Source organism: Rhipicephalus sanguineus, chromosome 2 (genome assembly GCF_013339695.2).
Source record: "Rhipicephalus sanguineus isolate Rsan-2018 chromosome 2, BIME_Rsan_1.4, whole genome shotgun sequence".
NCBI lineage: Eukaryota > Metazoa > Arthropoda > Arachnida > Ixodida > Ixodidae > Rhipicephalus > Rhipicephalus sanguineus.
In genome coordinates this window covers 4,985,877-5,005,221 of record NC_051177.1, presented here as the reverse complement: position 1 = coordinate 5,005,221, position 19,345 = coordinate 4,985,877, and the positions used below count along the sequence as shown (strand labels likewise).

General features: G+C 45.8%; 1 protein-coding gene across 1 annotated transcript in view; it reads right to left on the bottom strand.

The window, feature by feature from the left end:
- Nucleotides 1-19,345, bottom strand: part of LOC119382356 (fat-like cadherin-related tumor suppressor homolog) — a 912,235-nt gene that overhangs the window by 131,792 nt on the left and 761,098 nt on the right. Inside the window, 1 exon segment of the mRNA XM_049412132.1 lies at nt 15,237-15,377. Within this exon segment, the coding sequence (XP_049268089.1) occupies nt 15,237-15,377 (141 nt within the window).

Here is a 19,345-nt window from a genome sequence, read left to right as displayed (position 1 = left end):
CCTCTAGTTAATTTTAGGAAACTCTATGCTGGAAGGTGGTCAGAAATGACGATATTTAGAGGCGTCCTCTTGTACAAGGGAGCTGCCACAGCTGCATCTTTATGGTCAAGTTTGTTCACTGGTCTAATTACATCGAAGATTGTGTCAAGAAAGTATTTTTAGGCATGCTGGGGATGCTGCATGCATCCGAGCCGAAATTAGAGAAATTTTCGTGGCTGTTACAGCACACCAACGAGTGCTCAGCAGGGTTCCTTCAGCCACACTGTGGACTTTCTGTGATCGACGCATGGTCAAATTGAAGAGCCGCTCCGGAATTGGACAATATATTAGAGATAAAGTGACCAAATAGGGCTTCAAATTGTGGGTGCTGGCAGACCTTAAACGGGCTATGCAATTCAATTCATTGTTTACACTGGCAAACGTGAAAAACCTAAGGTAAATGAAACAGCGCAAACACGCAAGACACCCCACATAGAAAAGACACAGACAGTCAATGTGGGGTGTCTTGTGTGTTTTCGCTATTTCGTTTACCTCAGGAATATGTACCAACTAGGCCCAAATGAAGTATTAGTGAAAAACCTAGCACCGACGGTTTAGATTATGATGTTGCGACCCGCCTGTGTGATCCCTATAGACGAGAAAACCTGGGCCAGGGGGCGCTGCTGCGCCTTTCTGAAGAGCACCCCCTTTATCGGAAATTTCATTATGCGGGCGCCACCGGTTTGCTTACATTACGGCTGCATGCGTTCTGTGCACGCACGCGCATTTTCTCTCTCTCCCCCTTCTTGTTTTCTGCTCCTCTTGCGCTGCGCTGAGCAGCAGTGCTCTTGCTCTCGCATTATTTTTAACTGCAGGCCGTGGTCTCATGGGGTCGGTGGATATAGTGTAGAGCACGTTTGTCAAGAGACTGGCGACTGTAATGCCCAGATGGTCGAGAAAATGAAAGGTTGAAAATAAATTAGTGCGCCATGCTTTTAGAATGGTGAAAAGAAATGGATCGCGCAGAACATTTATGACGACAACTTCTGAAACCTCGATATGAAAATAAACCCCCCCCAAGAAAGTCAAATTAGTCACCCTGCTTAAAAACGTGCATGCATACGAAAGAAGCGTTTATAAATAACATAACCAGCATGGACCAATTCATGCCAACCCGAGGTTGGCATGAAAACCACCCAAAAAAGGGCGTGTCCCCCCGAAAACGGATATTAAGTTGGGCTCCTTGGTAAACGATTTTTGGGGTGAACAGCACAAGGGCAGAGGATGAAACACCACGACGAGAACAAGAACAACAAGGGAGCGAAGATGGTAGGACAAACGCTTCGTTCCTTTGCTGTCCTTGTCCTCGTAGCGCTGTTTTATTCTCTGCTCTAATTATGAATCGACTTGCCCTCATCAAGTTGTTATCAATGCACAAGTGCGAAACAAACATTGTGCGCTCGTGTTTGCTTGCTTCACCGTTCTGTTTTTGCACATAAGTTTTTCAGAAGATTGCGGTGGGCTGTTTTCCTGGTCCTGCGATTTCCGAAAAAAAACTGTGCGAAGAAAAAAACGCGAGTGCTGTTTATTTCTTTCCAATGTCATTTGAGAGCAACATAAGAGCCACATTGCTAAAACTTGTGGAAACAAATATGCGTACGCACACACACATCTATTCATATATATACAATGTTTCGGCTAGACACTTGAGCAAATAGTACCATTTTGTGCCACCTTGCCTTAGAAACAGGGGGAAGATTTTTTGTAATGAATTACTGTGGCTTTGTACACAGTAGTCCATGTCTAGAAAGGACGGGCTGCTGCAACATCCGTTGCACTAATATGGCCTCTTTACGTGTTTGAAATAAAAAGGAAAAGTCAAGTAGCTTGAACGCCCACTTTTGCAAGGTACAAAAATGTTTGTCATCATATAGTGGATGAACGACATGTATAAAACGATCACAAATGGTCTTTGTTTTGGTGAGGACTGCGTACAATAAATGATACAAGGACTTTCAAAGGCTTATCAGAATATACTATTCGATTTAGTAAAGATAAAACATACAATCGCCATTTGTGCATTTATGTGATGAATCTACAATACAGAACCCGTTCTCTCATGCGGCTGCCTCACGGGCTTGCAGGCTGCAAGTAGGATTATCGGAGAGCACCAGTGTAAATACGCAATCGCGATCACTGTGTTAAATATTTCGCGGTATGTGCAGTACCACAACGAGTTTTTACATCAGCTGGTGTTCCAGTGGGCTCTTTCCTGAGGGTACTGAATGGGCGCGATGATATGGGAGGAGTCAACTAAAACTTTATTGCTGTACGTGTAAGGACCACTCGATCTGCCATACGACAATGATCAAAATAGGGCGCGCAAAATGAATGACTATTTGAATCTGCGCACAGCCTGGCGCTTGTTTTGCCTGTGCATTTCCCTTGAATATGCAGTTTCACAGTTCAGTTGAGTGCTTAAATCTTCTCAAGGCTGATGCGGCACTGCATGACATAAGAACGGTGTGTACTGACTTGTGGAATGACGTGGCTTTCTTTGCAACATGGAAACGCAATCACCGGCAGCACGCACTCCTCCAAAAACGCACGTGCTGCAGCGCGCAGTCGCTTCCGCGGGCGAGCCGACGACCTTGGACATTTTCATTGGCCCACCAGGAGAGCATCCGGCGGCAGCGTCGCGCGTGCAAGCTTTAGGTTGCCTCGTCTATATACACAGCACCAGGGGTGCTGTGTATATACAGTAGACTCCCGTTAAGACGAACTCGAGGGGACCGCGGTCATCTGTTTGTCCTATCAGGAGTGCCCCCTAAAAGAGACATGCTAACTTGCCAAGTGCATCCAAATATGTTACTTGAAAACACTGAATGGAGTACACTTACAATGGGGGCACAAAGACAAGGAAAAGCATTTATTTGGCTCATCTAGATAAAGACTATGCCTTCAAGCAGAGTATTTACACGAATCGTACGATCACCTGATATCGCGGGTACAAAAATAAAAATTTCATGAAGATACTGCTACCACATTTTAATGATAAAACTGTAGCACGCTCCTATGTTGACGATTACAAAAAAGAGAGAGAGAGAAGCACAATTTTCCTTCAAATAATGTAAAATTTATTGTCCTGGCAGTTCCTTTTCTTCTGTGAGCCTGTTTTGCTGGCTCTAAGATCGCTTCTGGATACGCCTCGGTGGTGTGCTGTTGCCTTGACAAAGTCATGATATGCTGAGTTGCCTAAGAAAGGCTGCAAGGTTTTCTTCGAGGTCCGGATATTTACCCGTTTTCGGCCCGCAGTAACTTTTCCTGATCGACATGCAGCTGAAGATATCCCATTGTGCTACTCACGCCCACAAGCCTCGCGCACACGAAAAAGACATGACGCCGTTATATTCAGTGTGCAAAATAGCCTTCCTTTGTCGTGCACTTCCATAATCAAAATGGCTAGGCTTGTGCGAATAGTAAATTTTAGGTCCGAAGCGAATTCGAAGCGAATAGTGATTTGGTCGAAGCGAATCTCGAAGCGAATTCGAATAGTTTATATTACATATATTAAAGAAAAATGAGCATATCTGTCGGGACTCAACTAACCAGCGCAGTATATATTTAAAGTTGAAACAAGGCCTATGCATATGCCTTGTTTTGGTTCAAAGGGAAGTGGAAGCAACTTTGAGTAGTAGCAGGATTTGGCTTTCGGTAGAATGCAAGTGATAGCATGTAAAATATGTTACGTTTTAAAATTTACTATACTTAGAGCATATAAGCCAGTATAACAAGCTTTAAAACTTAAAAAATGATTAATCGATGTGAGGGTAATACAGTAAAACCTCATTATTCAAACTTGGTTATTTCGAAATCCTGCATAATTAGAAGGGTTTCTGCGGCCCCGTATTTTGCAATGTAAATTTGAGTGGATAATTTGAAGCGGTGGTCAGTACCAGCCCGGTTAATTAGAAAACTTTGGGTGCCATGTGCCAATTCCCGATCCCGATTTAGCCGCAAATCCGCACAAATGACGGCCCTTAGGAGCCACAAGGCAATGAAATGTAGTGAAACTAATGAGTGACAAGTTGAGTGCCACAGCCTCGCTGCCGCCAGCGCAAGAAAAAAACAAAACAAAAAGCGGTCTCATGGTCAGCTCATGCGGTCAGCTCAAGCGGTCTCATGGTCATTATTAAATTCTTCATTTTACCAGAAAGAATGGGCGAATGGTCGCATCATGACGCGCTGACGCTGCGAGGAGCAGGTAACATGCTGCCCGCGTGTCACCACTGTGTTGCAGCGAAGCATGTCTTTTTTTTTTCAGCGGGCACGCATTTTAGTTGACCACGAGATCGTTTTTTTCCTCCTTTTCTTTTCTTTTTTTTTTTGCGCTGGCAGCAGCGAAGCCTGCCGTTTCCCCAGTTTAGCGGCAAAATTCAGACCAGGTATTGCTGGAAAACATAACCCTTGTAGCTGCAAACTAGCAGGCACAGCAAACGATCACCTCTGATTACTTCCAGTAATTCACAAAGTTCCTTGCATCCCGCTTTTTGTATATTTGGTTAATTCGAAAACCCGCATAATTAGAGTTTTCACAGTCCCAGTCAATTTGAATTAACGAGGTTTTACTGTATCTTCATTTAACCTTGAAGTGGGGCTTTGCGGCAGTGTAAATTTCTCCTGGAAAGGTATATTCACCATACAACACACCTCCACTGCAGTGAAACCACCTTTACAGGGGGTTACATGCGGTTTATATATCTATTTGTTCATTTCGAATACTTCGAAATTTCCAGGAATTTAAATTCATTTCGAAGCGAATTCGAATACTGTAATATTCGTTCGAATATTTGCACAAGTCTTAAAATGGCTCATCACAATTTGCACCTCACTGTAAATAGATACAGCGCGCACAGGTCCTAAGCGAAACAAACTGGCCACAAAATGTGCTCGGCCGCCATTGTGTGATGGCGATGGCAATGCACCTGACCCCTCTGACGGGAGTGCGCCGCAAACGTGGGTTCGGTTTCGTACCCGATTGTAATGCACAGACAATTTTTGACCCCTTGCGTCTGCCCCTCTGACCACGGCGGAGGGGCCCCATGCTCTTGTGTTCTTCTGGAAACCGAAGGAGGGGGTATACGCAATGGCTTGGGAGTCCCACTTGTAAATCCTCTTACTCTTTTTGTTGCTTTCTTTGGTGATAAAGCTTCGCCTGTCCACAGACTGGGGGTGGGGGGTGTTACAAGAAGGAGATGGCGCAACCATCGCGTGCAGTGTCTCCCTCTCTGTTTATTTCCTCCTCCTCTATGAACTCCGAGCTCACGAAGTATCAAGTTTCGTCTGGCCCTCTGGCGGGCCGCTCCCCCGCCTCCGAACTCTACCTCCATGTAGCCACACCTATTCTTGTAACCCAACACTTATTAAACTCAGTTAATCCCCGTTAACAAAAGCCCAGTGTTTTATCGGCCACTGAGATAAGTCATAACAAACAGGGGGGGATACCAGCTTTATCCGCTGACCAGTCTTTTTCGTTTATCTCGTGCCCTACGTGTCGCGATTTCCTTCGCATCTTTGCTCCAGGAAGCGCTTTTTCTTTTCTTTTTTTCTTTTTCTCGGTTGCCTGAATGCCCCACCAAGACTGCAGTGTTCGTTTGGCAGAATCGCCAGCGTTGTTGATCACAGCGAAAGTTTGTCTTAACAGAAGAGTACAGTTGGGCGGTTCGTCTTAAGCGAATTTTTTTTGCAGTGTGTCTATGGGAAAACAAACAATGTTGTTCGGCATAAGCGAGAATTCGTCTTAACCGAGTTGGTCATAACAAGAGTTCACTGTATGGGTAAAATCTTAACCTCTCTTTTTCGACACTTACTACAACACCACACACTGGCTTGCAGGGCAAATTTCCCAAGGATACACGCTGGCAGAAGAAGGTGAATGGAGGAGATGTGCTTTGAGACAATGCTGTTGTGCACCTCCAGTGCAAAACATCATCCCTGTAAAGTCGTTTGCGCCTCATGGCGCTCGCGCGTCTTGCGGATTTGCTGCAGTTAGGTTTAAAAGCCATCGAATGAGAGGTGGCACTGTGATCCCGCGGTGTAAGGTGGCGGCGAGGATAGACCGGCGTAAAGAAAAGAAAACAGCAGCGAGTCTCTTTGGGGTTAAGTAGCATGTGTGGATGGACAATCGCAATGTAGATGCGCTGAGTGAATGAAGCACAAACGAGAAAGGTAACAAGGTACAAGACTAGTGGTGCGCAAACTTTCAACTGTTTATTTTCGCAAAAGCACGTCAAAGATATACACAAAAAACACTGAAGATAACAAGGACTATATTGCAACGTGTTGTTCATGGAATGAGGTCATTTTTGTGCTATCATGCTCCGCGTGTGTATTCCTAACTAATCTGGCGGTTGTTAAAGGGACACTAAAGGCAAATATTAAGTCGACGTTCATTGTTGAAATAGCCGTCCAGAAACCTCGTAGTGCTGCTTTTGTGCCAAGGAAGTGCTTATTTTGAAATAAAATCACGTTTTTAGTGGCCCGCATCGCGTTAGCGCGCTTCAAATCTCCCGCCTGAAAATACGACTTTCATACGTCACTGCTGCCGTGCCCAACGTTGCCCGCTTTTACTGCGCGGCCGCCGACACTAGTAGCAGCCGAGCGGAAGTAGCAGGACACATTCAAAGCCTTCACCAAGTTGCGGTTGGTCTCGTAATCCTCAGTACGAAAGTGCAGTGAGCACACACGCAGAGGTTTTGACTGTTTAGCACACTGGCGCAATGGCATGACACTAAGTCACTTCGAGCGTAAGAGTTCATTCCGCAGCACCCAGTGAAAAGACACACCGGTTTCCTTGCTGCAGCACTGGCGTTGTGCACCATTCGGGCATCTGGCAATATCACACGCATGCGGCATTTTGTCGAACTTTCTGTCAGAGCAACTTTCACGAGCGCGCAAAACACGCACGGCAGTACGATATCCCGAAACTACCACTGAGACGGGCGAGGCGCAGTTCGGCGAAAACGGAACCTTTGAACCACGCGCGCCGTTCCCTATGGCAACGCCACGGAGGTTTTGTTTTCCATGAATCAAGCGGAAACGAACAAACAGCATTTTATTACGTCTTTTGATGCTCGGAATGTTCTTTTTTTACTGCTGCTAGTTTGATTACTAGTGATTTATTGTAGGCCGACTTCCCTACGTCATCGGGATCACTTCGAAAATGTCCCACTCGTGGCGCTCATCATGTGATACATTTAGCTTAATTTCTCGGTAAGTAGGGCACTGCTGTTGATAATATTGCCGTTTTAGAAGTTGTCATACATTGGGCTTTCACTTTGACATAAATTGTCACTTGCCTTTAGTGTCCCTTTAATAAAGTTAAATGCTGCCTCACTGAGGGCAATAGATGCAGAGCTCACGTGATTGTGTGACAATACTGCGGCTCGTTTCCCACAGGCCCCTTGTGGTGAGTTGAACGTCGGCAACTCCGCATACGCGGTACATTGTGTGTGTTATGTTTTCTGTGTATTGTATTGGCATTGTATAACGTTACTTAGCAGGTTACTAGCTATGTATTAGGTTCGGCTGGCGAGCTCGTTGTATGTCAAAGTGTTTAATAAATGCGTAAGTGGTTGTTGCTTGACAGCGTCTACTGTCTCTGTGCGTTTCGAGAGTGGCGATTTTTTCAGACCCCACAAACACCATTACGTATTGTGCACATGGTGCATAAGAATAAGATGATGTGTGTAGGATAGATGTGCACATGGTGAGCACTGCACATACAGCAAGCGAACATGTCCTCGCCAAAAAAGGGAAAAAAAGATGGTAAATGGCATAAAATTGTCACAAGGGAACCACGGCTCATTGAGAAGTACAATGCAGGTATGCTCGGAGTCAACCAGCCGGACCAATTGATCGGTTCATAGAACGTTTTGCAAAAGTGGTCGTGGAAAAAACAGTCCTTTCATTCAATTTACATAATGTGTGTCAACAGCTTTATTATTTTTGAAGAGCACAGGAGGCTGCATCCCGAAATCACCAAGCTGAAGAGAGCTGCCCGCTATGACCAGCTTACGTTCTGCACCGAGCTGATCAAACAGATTCTTGGACTTGAAGAGATCGTACAACCTCCCGCACCATCTCCATTTATTCGGCACAAGCCTGCTAGGATGGGCAATTATAGGACAATTATAGTGTCCCAATGAGAGCAGCAAAATTAAGCAGACAACGAGTGTCCTGCAAAACCTGCAACGTGCCACTGTTCTTCACACTGAGCAACTGCTTTGCCGCATGGCACACCCAAATAGTGCTTACAGTTAAGATTTTTGTCACGGCAGGTCCACTGAATGAAAAATTTTGAATTTTTTGGAGATAGTGCTTATTAAATGCCTGTACGTTTTTGTATATTTCCAAATTCTTGTAACGTTTCTTTCTTAGTAGATAGAAGCGTATCTTTACAAACTTTGTTAAATTTTTTTCCCACAATCTTGACTTTAGCAATTTATATACAGCAAAATCTCATTAATTAGGACTTCATGGGACTGGAGAAAATGTCCGAATTAACGAATGAACAGAAAAAAAAAACCATTAAAATCAAGTTGGAGAAGCATACCTTTATTTGCTAAAGTATTTTGTAATGGTCGTCTGCGTTTTTGCGCAGATTCCGGCTGACCATTATAATTTTTCTTAACTCTTCCAAATGGCCAACAGCACGCAAACTGTTGGAAGTGCTCAGGCAAGCGCCCTCTAATATCAAAAGCGCCTCCGAGACTTCCCGTGAGGTGCGATGAGGTCGCGGCTGCATCTCTTCGCATGAATCTTCGTCAGAATCGTGGTCTTCCTGGGTGCCCGTGACATCATTAATAATTTCTTGATCGATCAGGAGACCAGTCGTCGGTCATAACGTGCTGTCGCGATTCGCCGTTCTTCAGAGCTTCCAAAATTTCCACTTTATTCACCAAGTTCTTCGCTTCATACTTCTGCCGCTTCTCAGGCGCTGCCATCACTGTAGCGCACGATGGTGGTGGCATGCAAACACGGTCACAACGAAAAAAAAAAAAGAACTCTGCAAGAAGAGACGGTGCCAACATGACAACACAAGGGAAAATGGCGTCGGAGGCGCAGTGGAGCAAAGAAAGAAGACGCCGACGTTCGGTGACGCTGCGATCGCCCCCACTAGTTGATGATGATGGCAATGCCACTCAGGTTTCGGTTTCACTCCAGTGGTGCCAGCGCTGCTTTACCACACTTTTGTGTAGCGGCAGTCGTCAGCATTTGTCCGAATTAAGCGGTGCGAAGCCGAATTCTGACGAACTAACGAAGGTTTGGTCCCATAGATTAGCATGCACTTTGGCCGGGATCAATAAAGCCGTCCAAATTATTCGAATTAACGGGTGTTGAATTAACGAGCTTTTACTGTACTTTTTATAACATATATCTCATTAATAAAGCTTTTATGCTTCAAAAGTGCATTTATTATGCTTTTTGTTTTATGCACTACATAAAATATTAAGTGCAGTAGTTCCTTCAGAAAAAGAATCTAACGTAACCTACAAAAAAAGAAAAAAAAAGGCCATTATCCCCGTGGTAGGCAAAGAGTTAACAATGTTTTGATATCCAGTCGAACCCACATATAACAATGTACCAGCACCCGTCCTGTCGTTTACCTTTCTTCTTGTCTTCGTCTAAAGTAGCACTACAATTTTTAAATAAGAATACTCCCGGTTTTAACGATACATCGGTTATAACAATAAAAAGCTGCTGCGCCGCCGTCAACTTCTGTGGTAAAATAACCTGCTTACTACAATATCCCCATGCCGCATTATCGGTTATGACGACCAAGTCTGGCTGCTAGGTGTCCGTGCCGAAAGGTAATGGGAACACGAAATCCTTGAAGAGAAAGGAGAAAGTGAAAAAATCACGCCATATCCACGAAGTGAATGATGATGAGTGGGCGAAGCTCCGGAGGTAATCTGGTAAACCGCCAATCCCCGTAAATTTTGCCCACTCGATCATCATACAAAGACCTGACACACAAACGCGGGGGTCCTCATATATGACGTTAAGCTCAGGGGAACGTTTATTGTCGGCGTTGCCGTTTTGCCTTTCGAGGGCGAGAGCGCCTTCACGATTGTTTTCATCCATGGCAGAAAGAGAATGTGTGGTCTGCAACACGCTTATACTTCATGGTCATCAGCGTCATCGTTATCACGTGTAGTGGGTACATTCCACTATACTGGAACGCGCTTATTCTTCATGGTCATCAGTGGTCATCGTCATCTTTATCACATGGAGTGGATACATCCCACTATGCGTGGCTACATACTACAAAGGAGGGACAGGCCCACACCCTGAGGAGCTTCGCCCCTAAATCGCACTCATACAATAGCAGCCGTCCTGCAGCCTTCTCAGCCCTTCCACCTCCTCTAAACATGAAACCCCACCCTTCCGAACACAAATGGACCTGTGACTACAGGTGGTGGTGGTGGTATCAACTTTATTTGACTAAGAGTCAACTGACGCCTCAGGGTGGCTCCACGCGGGAAGCGACTCTTTCGGCCAGTCAGCTCGCTCGCCCCTCATTGTGTCCAGTTCTGCGAACTTTGCGTAAAACAAGCAGGAGCGCTGGCAGACAAACATGGGGTTTTCTCGTACGCACGTCTTTGCCGCGTTCGTTATGGCTTACCGCACACGGGGTGGCAATGGTGAGCTGCTTTCTTTCGTGAAGGCAACACAATGCGTCTGTGCGGCACAGTCTCACACAAAGAGGCAGCGTGAACTGCAGTGCTTGCAGTACGCATACAACTGCGCTGGGCCATATGCCCTACCGAGCAGTTAGCTGAAGATAATAAGTGCTGGCGTGTTTGCTGCTGGCCGCTATCCCGCCTTCGCACATTTCCGATGCTTATCCGTAAAGACATCGCCGCACTGTGCCGTGACAGTGGCCCCTTCAGATTTTTGATAAGCTTCACCTCGTGACAGTTTGGTATTGAGGCAAAGCTATTTTTCAAACTCTACTATGGCCGCAAACGGATTGACTCGCGAAAACGCTGGTTCGAACCTACAGACGCGGCAGAGGCTGCAACTAATGCCATTTCGGACGTGCAGTTTGCGCAGCAAGTCCGAAAAATTGGATGCCCAAGAGCTCAGGCGTTCTTAAACACTGACGTCTATGGGACTTGTTACGGTACTGTGAAAGCCTACAAATTTTCAAGCATGTCCGAAAAATCTGCAGCTGACTGTATTTTGCTTTCTTTTTTTTTCATGTAACCCATTTATAACAATTATTGGTTATAACAATGGAATTCTCGTGGCCCTTGAATATTGTTATAAATGGGTATTACACTAAACTGCCCATTTTACCGACTTGGTTCTATTGAGGTTTCACTGTAATTTCACATCATCTATGAACAGGTACACTGAAATAACCATCAAGAATGTTGCCCAAGCTACTTTTTAAATGTTTGAGAGCTATGTGCAAGCACAACATTACCTAAGCTTCAAGTGACAGGCTTCTTACACTGGTGGAAAGGTTGTGGCACATAGGGAGCTTCCTGGGCATGACAAGCAGTTTCAGCGTGATAATACTCTGCTAGAAGTCTTGTGAACGTGGTGCAGCCTTATGAAATGCAGTTTCATTAACTAATTTAAAAAAGGTAATAAAAGTTACCCCCTGTGTTGCCACATCTTTCGTTTACACACATACTGTATGACATTTGAAGTCAGTTTCGTGGTTTACTCATATAAGAAAATATCAGCATTCACACACCCCTAGCGATTGCAGTAGGGCAGGTAGGCAATGGCTGCACAGTGATTTGCCGGTAGATGAGAGTGCAGTTTCTCGTGCCACGGAGTGGGTGCCTCGGTCGCTCTAAATCACACATTCTCATGTTCACAAGACATGCGGAAAACAAATCACGTGATTGTACTTCGGCGTTGTGCTGACAACTGGTACCAAGTTGCATTTTCTTGAAATGTGCAGCAGCTAAAATTAGGTCCCTTTACGTGCTTGCAAAAGTTGGTGCCAGGTAATTGTACAAAAGATATCAACATTGTTATACTGCATTTGTTAGAACAAACAGACAAGGAAAGCATAGGGGTCATTCCACGCCAAACGTCCCAGACATTGCGCTCGACCCTCTCCAATTGTATTGTAAAAAATTGTGGACGTTAATATCAGTGCACTATTTGCCCTCGGAAAGTACTTTTTGGAAAAAAAATTTTTCTTGTCTGTTACAGTGATTTGAATTTTGCCGTAGTGGGTGAAACATAGGTTGCGAAAAAATACTCTAAAAAATACAATACTTTACGGAACGCCTTAAATATCTGCTGTTTACTTGAAAAGGAATGCCACTATCTTATTATCACCCATTGACGACCACTACTTTGTCCCAAGATGTGCTTTGTGGTAAAGCAATGCTGCAATTCTGCGCCCACTTTGATTATTTTTTAAAAATTCTACGAATATTACAGACAAAATAGGACTATATCACATGGCTGGATAGTTGGCAGTAAGCGTGTCAAAAAAGTATTGAAGTCGATGACCGAGTAGTTTCGAAGTGGAAGGGGCGCAAACATTGAAAAATGTGTGAAATGCTCCACGTTCAGGCACATGTAGAGTGGTGATGCAGTCCAAGTAAAAATGCGCGCTTGGTCTCGTTGGGAAGAGTAAACAAAGGACATTTATTTGTGAAAGTTTCATCGGAGTGTTTTTGTTTTGGCCGAGAAACAAAAATTTATGTTGAGCGTTCGCGGCGTGCCTGGGCGCGGGCCCGTAAGTCCGCTTCACTGCGCCGCAACTGTTCCTTGGGGCAACGGAAGTATGCAGCACCCATGCGGGTGGCACAGTTGTGTGCTGCTGTGAGTTTTCGCGTTGCTGAAACCTTGCAAACAGTGTATATGGCGGGCAGAATGTTTCGGAAGGGCACTAAAGGCTGCCGGTTAGTTGTCGGAGCAGAGCACGATTTCATTGCCACGTAACTGCATGCACACGTACGACAGGTGCAGAGCTTGGGTTGTGTTTTCGATCTCTGCGGAGGTTGCAGTTCTTACTTCCGTTGCCGACGTATGGTCTTCGCCACTTGAAATGCCTGTGTTGCTGAGTAGGTGGTGAGCCCGGGATTAAGAGTGGTCAGTGGTGATGGCACGAAAAGGTGAAATGTGCGCGTACCTTTGAGGGAGATTGTAGACTCAAACCTTCCTGAGAACTCAACTTTCTGCCACGCTGCATGCGATGCTTTCATCTTAGTAATCGCCTTGCGATTACTAAGCGAAGGCGATAGACATTTAAAAGGACGAAGAGCCCTTAAAGGCGGCTTCGTCCTTTTGTATACTTATCGCTTTCGGTTTCCGTTGTACAGGCTAAAATATGACACGATAGCAGTATACTCACCAATCGCAATATTTATCTTATGCGCTGCCAAGGGATGCGGCCGAAAGACGAACCTTCGAGTGCCGCGTGCTCGCTCGGCGACTCGATCACCGGAGCAAAGTTCACCTCTGCCGAAGATCCGAGCGTAAGAATACGTAGCACCATTCGGCTCCGAGGCACGAATGGCGCGAGTCACGTGCAAGCGAGCTGCCCATAAAAAAGAATTATAAGTGTATTCCCGGTGCATGTTAGCCACTTTTATTATATAATAATATATTTTAAACGAACCATCACTCGTTTTCCCTGACACTTCGTCGGCGGCACTGCGGAAAGCCGAAGAATGCGTGTTGAAACGTGAAAACTCACAGCAGCACACGATCGTGCCACCCGCGTGGGCGCTGCATACTTCCGTTGCCCCAAGGAACAGTGGCGGCGCAGTGAAGCGGACTTACGGGCCCGCGCCCAGGCACGCCGCGAACACTCAACATAAATTTTTGCTTCTCGCCAAAAACACAAAACACTCCGATGAAACTTTCAGAAATAAATCTCCTTTGTTTACTCTTCCCAACGAGACCAAGCGCGCATTTTTACTTGGACTGCATCACCACTCTACATGTGCCTGAACGTGGAGCATTTCACACATTTTTCAATGTTTGCGCCCCTTCCACTTCGAAACTACTCGGTCATCGACTTCAATACTTTTTTGACACGCTTACTGCCAACTATCCAGCCGTGTGATATAGTCCTATTTTGTCTGTAATATTCGTAGAATTTTTAAAAAATAATCAAAGTGGGCGCAGAATTGCAGCATTGCTTCACCACAAAGCACATCTTGAGACAAAGTAGTGGTCGTCAATGGGTGATAATAAGATAGTGCCATTCCTTTTCAAGTAAACAGCAGATATTTAAGGTGTTCCATAAAGTATTGTATTTTTTAGAGTATTTTTTCGCAACCTATGTTTCACCCACTATGGCAAAATTCAAATCGCTGTAACAAACAAGAAAATTTTTTTTCCAAAAAAGACTTTCCGAGGGCAAATAGTGCACTGATATGAACGTCCACAATTTTTTACAATACAATTGAAGAGGGTCGAGCGCAATGTCTGGGACGTTTGGCGTGGAATGACCCATAGGGGATGTTATTTCTGGTAATTATGACGTAAATGTGAAGAAAGTAAAGTGGACGAAAAGATAACTTGCTGTTGGCACGGACCGAACCTGTGACCTTCAAATAACGCGTCCGATGCTCTACCAACTTAGCTACAGCGGTGGGCATCCCCCCGTCCACTTTATGGGGTATATATGTGCATTTTAAACTTAGTGTTAGTCAGTGGCGCTAGTAGCCATGACGGAGAGTGAACACTCTCAGAAAGAAATCTTCTTAGTTGCCAAAAAATTCGTCCTGGATCGAATCCTGGACCAATGCCCTTCCGAGGCGGTTGCTCTACCAATTGAGCAAACCAGGAGGCTAGCGAATGGCTGCGCGAGGGCGAATTCATCGACAGCTCTAAGCACATGAACACATACTTTTGTTAATCGGTTCTGTGGAATTCTGCACGGTGGTGGAAAGGTTAAAAGGGAAATTGATAACCATATTTACCGGCAGCGCAACCACACACACGGACAGAGAAAAAAAGCGAAACGGAAACACAGCGCTGACACTCACAACTAAACTTTTTATTGCAGAAACAACACTTATATGATCAACCCCCTACGTTCCGTTTTGTTACAAATTGATAACCACCTGTTTGTAGCACCTGCTACCAATGGGTGGTTGTCAATTTTCCTCTCCTAACCTTTCCACCACCTTTCTGCAGAACTGATTTGCAACAAAGTAAACATGCTGTATAGCAGAGCGTAAGTGCGCAAGAACCCTGAATGGCACCTTGTAGGAGGCCAGGCAGTGGCAGCGACCATCGGGTTGGCAGACACCACCATGGAGACACGGCTTGGCTTGGCAATTGGCTGGCTCACATACTCCATCAGTGCACTGACCCTCGGCTACTGGCTCCTCACACTGTGGGCCCTGCACAAGATCACAGTTTAACTAATGAATATTACAAAAGCATTTGAAATAGTCTTATGAAAGCAAAAATTTCTCATTAAAGGGTAGTCGATGCATACTGCTTCGAATGCCACCCTTAAAACGAGAATGGCCAGACATAAGAACACACTAAGTACATTCCAACAAACTTACTGCAGAGTGCACTAAGACTGGAGCACACAAGATGGAGTACACATCTTTCTCTGCCTTTTATGTTGTTTGGGGTCGTAATTGTAGATTACGGCTCAATTAAGACGCGTCTGTACGAAGCTGCAGGTGACAGACCCAATGTGTGTGAACAACTCTGAAAGCCACAATTGGCCTATAGTCTTTATGTAGCAGTATGTGAGTGCTAGTAGCTACTGCCACGTGCACAACTTCTTGTATTTCCATGTAACCGATCTGTTACACGTTCAGCCACTGCCTTTTGCAAATCGCGCCTGAATGTCTGGGAAGCTTACAGATTATTTTAGAATCTTCTGATAGGCTTGAGCGTGCAAACGCAAACAGTTGAGTTTGTCCTGGAGCTAGTGCAGCCACCAGCTATAAGACTCAAATGTTCGATGCCACACGTATAAATGCCGGCGCACCTAGCTGCACATCAAATTATCGACGGCCGACACTCTGTTTGCCGTCACGACCCTGTGACAGCTGGTGGAGATGCTGTTTGTTAATGCTCCGGACGTCCTCATCAAGTCGTGAACCCAGCACGAGTCGCGAACACATCGACGCCAACCCCGACCAACGAGCTACTCGCAGGCAACAAGGCTTACCACCAGAGTACAGGCTTCTACCCGATAAGACCCGGAAGACCAAGGCCATGACCACGACTGCGACAGCGATGACAGCCGATGTGCAACCCTCAGTGACAGTCGTGCTGCAACAACCCAGGGAGCCGCCAACCTTCCACAAATTATCATTCGAAGACCCAGAAAGCTGGCTCGAAGCGTATGACCGCGTGGCTGTTTTCAATAACTTGAGCAGCGAAGACAAGCTATGGCATGTGTACTTTGCCTTGGAAGATGCCGCTTGCACCTGGTTCGAGAACCGAGAGCGAACCCTTACAACGTGGGACATTTTTTGCACCAGGTTCCTCACCACATTTACGAGCGTCGTCGACAAGGAGAGGGCTGAAGCGCTGCTGGAAACCCGTGTACAGCTCCCAAATGAGAACGTGGTGCTCTACACGGAGGAGATGAACTGACTATTCCGCCACGCCGACCCTGACATGCCCGAGAAGAAGAAAGTTTGCTTCCTTATGCAAGGAGTCAAGCAGGAGCTTTTAACGGGACTGATGAAAAACCCACCCAAGATCATCCAGGAATTTGTCTCAGAAGCAACGACCATCGAGAAGACGCTGGAAATGCGAACCCGCTAGTACAATCGACGATCGATTCCAGACAGCACAGCCGTTCATGTCCTCGGCTCCGACGACCTGCGCGAAACGACCCGGGCGATTGTGCATACGGAACTGTGTAGGCTGTTATTCTCACCACAGCCTCAGGTGGACTCGATTGCATACGTCGTTCGAGAGGAAATCCCGCAGTTGCTGGGCATCCCAGAGTCAGTGCAGCCGCAACCACAAGCTATGAGCTACGCTGCTGCAGTCTGCCATCCCATTCCCCCTCAGCCACAATGTCAAGACACTGCATCGCTGCAGTTCTGTTGCCAGACACCGCCGCCGCCGCCACCACCACTGACGCCCTATCGTCGTCCTGTCGGCCAGCGCTGTATGCCAAGAAAAACTGCCGTTTGGCGCGCTCCTGACAACCGCCCGCTCCGCTACCATTATGGGGAGGCCGGCCATACCTACCGCCGCTGCCAGTACCGAGAGATGGAGCTATGTGGTTTCGTAGTCAACACGCCGTGTCCACAGTGGGGTGAATGACCACACAGCATCGCCGACTCTGAATGGACACCTCGACGTCCATCGTGTTTGCTGTCGCCAGGACGCTATCGGTCCCCTCAGCGACGCCCACAGTACAGTGGCCGGGGCCGAATTGTGAGCCCTTATTTGGAAAACTAAGGGCAGCAACCGATGGTGGTGCGGTTGCTGCCCTTAGTCACCTTAATTCAGATAGCCTCCTGGCTAACACACAATTCTTAAGCAAAGCTCTTTTGTTTTTTGCCTCCTGATGAATTGTTAAGCTGCATTCGTCGAACTGAGAGTTGAGCGAAAAAAGCATTTCTAGCATAGAAGGCGACACCTGTGCTTGTGTTGGCAGCAGCAGAGGCAGCACAAAAGCTGGGCTTACACCAATTACCACAACATGTTTGACCTGGACCGCTGCTCCTTAGTCTCTGGAGATTAAGGGCAGGGTTTTTCAGGAGGCACCATCCCACTCCCTGCTCCAACTCTGCATCGCCTCAGCAAACCATCAGTCACTCAAGTCGGTACCGGTGTGGGATAGCCAGTCAAATAGCGTGCCTCAGTAGACATTCTTCTATGCTGTGCTCACAGAATTGTTTTAAGGCATTGCCAAAAACAAGAGGAAATGATCGCGCGTTTTACAATGGGCAAACTTAAAAAGAAGCACAGGCCTTTTGCTCCTCGTCTCGTAAGATAGGCAGCAGAACAGGCCACGTTTTCTGCTCCTGAATGACTTCAGGGACTCTGCGGATGCGTAAGCAAAGAGAAGAATGTGGCAATGGCCACTTGCTCCATGCACCACCATAGACATTTTGTAGAATGCACGCACATTGTAGTTCATGCTATACCCTTGTCATGTGGTCAAGCATATAATGAACAGGCTCAAAGGCTAGAAGAGCACTACTAATACAACGTGAACACAGTGGTTTCCGGCCATGCAGAGGTTTGTACTGCAGGGATTGGGGATGCGTTTCAGATTCTGAAATCACGAGTGCTCAGCTGCTCATTGAGCCAGCATTGAAGCAGCTGCTGACATAGGAGGAGAACCGGATGGCGGATGTGTAAGCATGGCCTGAAAAAGAAGTCTTGATATGTATGGCTAGATGAACTAGCAGTTGTAAGGGCATTATCTTCATTTTCATGTGTATGTTAACCAGGGTGCTTCAAGAAATATGTCCGAAAATACTCAGAAATTGGGGAAATGGAATATTTTATGATTAGAGACATCAATTATTACAGTATTAAAAAACGGTACTAAATTAATTCGATTTTTAATTAGTCAAGAGAGATCGTTGGGTCAAATGGGAGAATTGAAGCCCACCCTGCGAAAGGCCCATCGCCGCTTTGAGATTTTCAAAAAGTGGCCTCTGGTAATTATTGCAGACTAGTCAAATTCGACTCAATTCGCCAGCGAAATCGAAGCTAAAGTGCCAATGAGGGCAACTAGCAGATGACCAGAATGACATCACTGTTCATGACAACTACTGCAGTGGTGTTAGTTCTTCTACAGTCGTCAACATATGTGTGCCATGCGTGCCGTAATCCCAAGCACAGCCTGGACACACACAAAGCGAAGTCGATCGTTGTTCATATAATGATGCTGGCTCATTGTGCACATCTAGGAAGAATATGGCAGCTTAGAGTTTTGCCGGCGAAATTGGTAAGATTTCATTACGCTGCTAAATTTACCAGTGGCCATCCTTGGAAATTTCAAAGAGACAATGGGCTCTTTGCAGGAAGGGCTTCAATTCTTCCATTTGATTCAACCACCTGTCTCCAAGAATTAAAAAGTTAATGAATTTAATATCTTTAATTACTGTCGTAATTGGTGTCTCTAGCCATCTTAAGATGTTTGCTACTACCAAAAAAAATAATTATGAAGGCAGCAACCAAATATTGAATTTCCTTTATTTTTGAGGTATTTATGGATGACAGATTTCTAGAAAAGCCCGGTCCATTTCATGCAACTGTGAAAACAAAATCAGCTGTGAGTAAGCACACGTGTAAGCCGCCTTCCGCCCCTGTCCTCTCATGCTGCTTTTCGTTTTAATATTCAACCGATGCAGACATTAAAGCATTT